This window comes from Mesitornis unicolor, unplaced genomic scaffold (assembly GCF_000695765.1).
Source record: "Mesitornis unicolor isolate BGI_N332 unplaced genomic scaffold, ASM69576v1 scaffold48395, whole genome shotgun sequence".
Taxonomy (NCBI): Eukaryota; Metazoa; Chordata; class Aves; order Mesitornithiformes; family Mesitornithidae; genus Mesitornis; species Mesitornis unicolor.
The window spans coordinates 1-957 of record NW_010184368.1 but is presented as its reverse complement, the minus strand read 5'-3'; the positions used below and the strand labels follow the sequence as shown (position 1 = coordinate 957).

The following is a 957-nucleotide window of genomic DNA, read 5'->3' as shown; positions in this document are numbered from 1 at the left end:
GGCGCGCGGGCCGTTGACGCCCCTCCCTCCCCCACCCCCCCCAGCCGCTCGCGCTGGGGCAGGTGCTGGACACACTCCCTTTTTCCTGTGCTCAGGTGTCCTGGTGCGCTTTTTGCCTTTTGGCTCAGATAACGCTTTTCTGACAATCTCTATGGGGTTTGGCACACTGCTGTGCCCCTCTTCCTCTCTCCCTGGGGAAAGGGCAGGGTAGGTTCTGTCTGGCCCCCATCCCACACCAGAGTGGTCTTGGGGCTTCCCCAAGGGCACGGTGGTTCCCTGTCTGCACAGGCAGGAGGAGGCTCCACCTGCTGACACAAGTCTCCTCTGCCCGCAGTGTCTACTGAGCCCATCAGCGAGGAAACCATCCGTTCAGAGCTGCTGATCCCAGTGGCGAGGCCAGCAGATGCCGGCAACTACACCTGCACAGCCACCAACTTCTTGGGCAACTCCTCGGTGGCCATCACCCTTCGTGTGGGGTCCCCGTGGTCATCCCCCACCTCCCATAGCTGGGCGCCCATTGCCCCTGCGGAACCGAGTGCCCATGTAGAAGTGCGGATTGCCAAGCAGACAGTCTACGGCATCACCCTGGAGTGGTTTGCGGCAGCGGCGGCGGCAGCAGAGCCAGGTGAGACCTGGTACACCCTCCTGGTGGGCCGCTACGATGCTGCCCAGAAGGACGCCATCTACATCGGCCCTGGCGTCAACACCTACTCGGTGACCGACCTGCTGCCTGCCACCAAGTATGAGGTCTGTGTGGCTGTGCGCAACCAGGCACCCCGCAAGGGCCAGTGCGTCGTCTTCGTCACGGGCAGCGATGTCAGCCAGATGGAGCAGCGCGAGAAGCTCATCCACATCATCGTCATCGTCTGCGCCATGGTTCTGGCCGTGCCTGCTGGCATGTATGCGTGCACTGCCGAGGCTCGCCCCGGCTGCCTGGCCCGCTGTGCTGGCGTTTGC

General features: G+C 63.6%; 1 protein-coding gene across 1 annotated transcript in view; it reads left to right on the top strand.

Annotated features, from left to right (window-relative positions):
- The window catches only part of LRIT2 (leucine-rich repeat, immunoglobulin-like and transmembrane domains 2), a gene marked incomplete at its 3' end in the record, with an annotated part of 3,603 nt that extends 2,652 nt beyond the window's left edge, over positions 1 to 951 (top strand). Inside the window, exon 3 of the mRNA XM_010184442.1 lies at positions 335 to 951. Coding sequence (XP_010182744.1) covers positions 335 to 951 — 617 coding nt within the window. The remainder of the gene's footprint in view (positions 1 to 334) is intronic.
- Between the last annotated feature and the right edge of the window lie 6 nt (positions 952 to 957).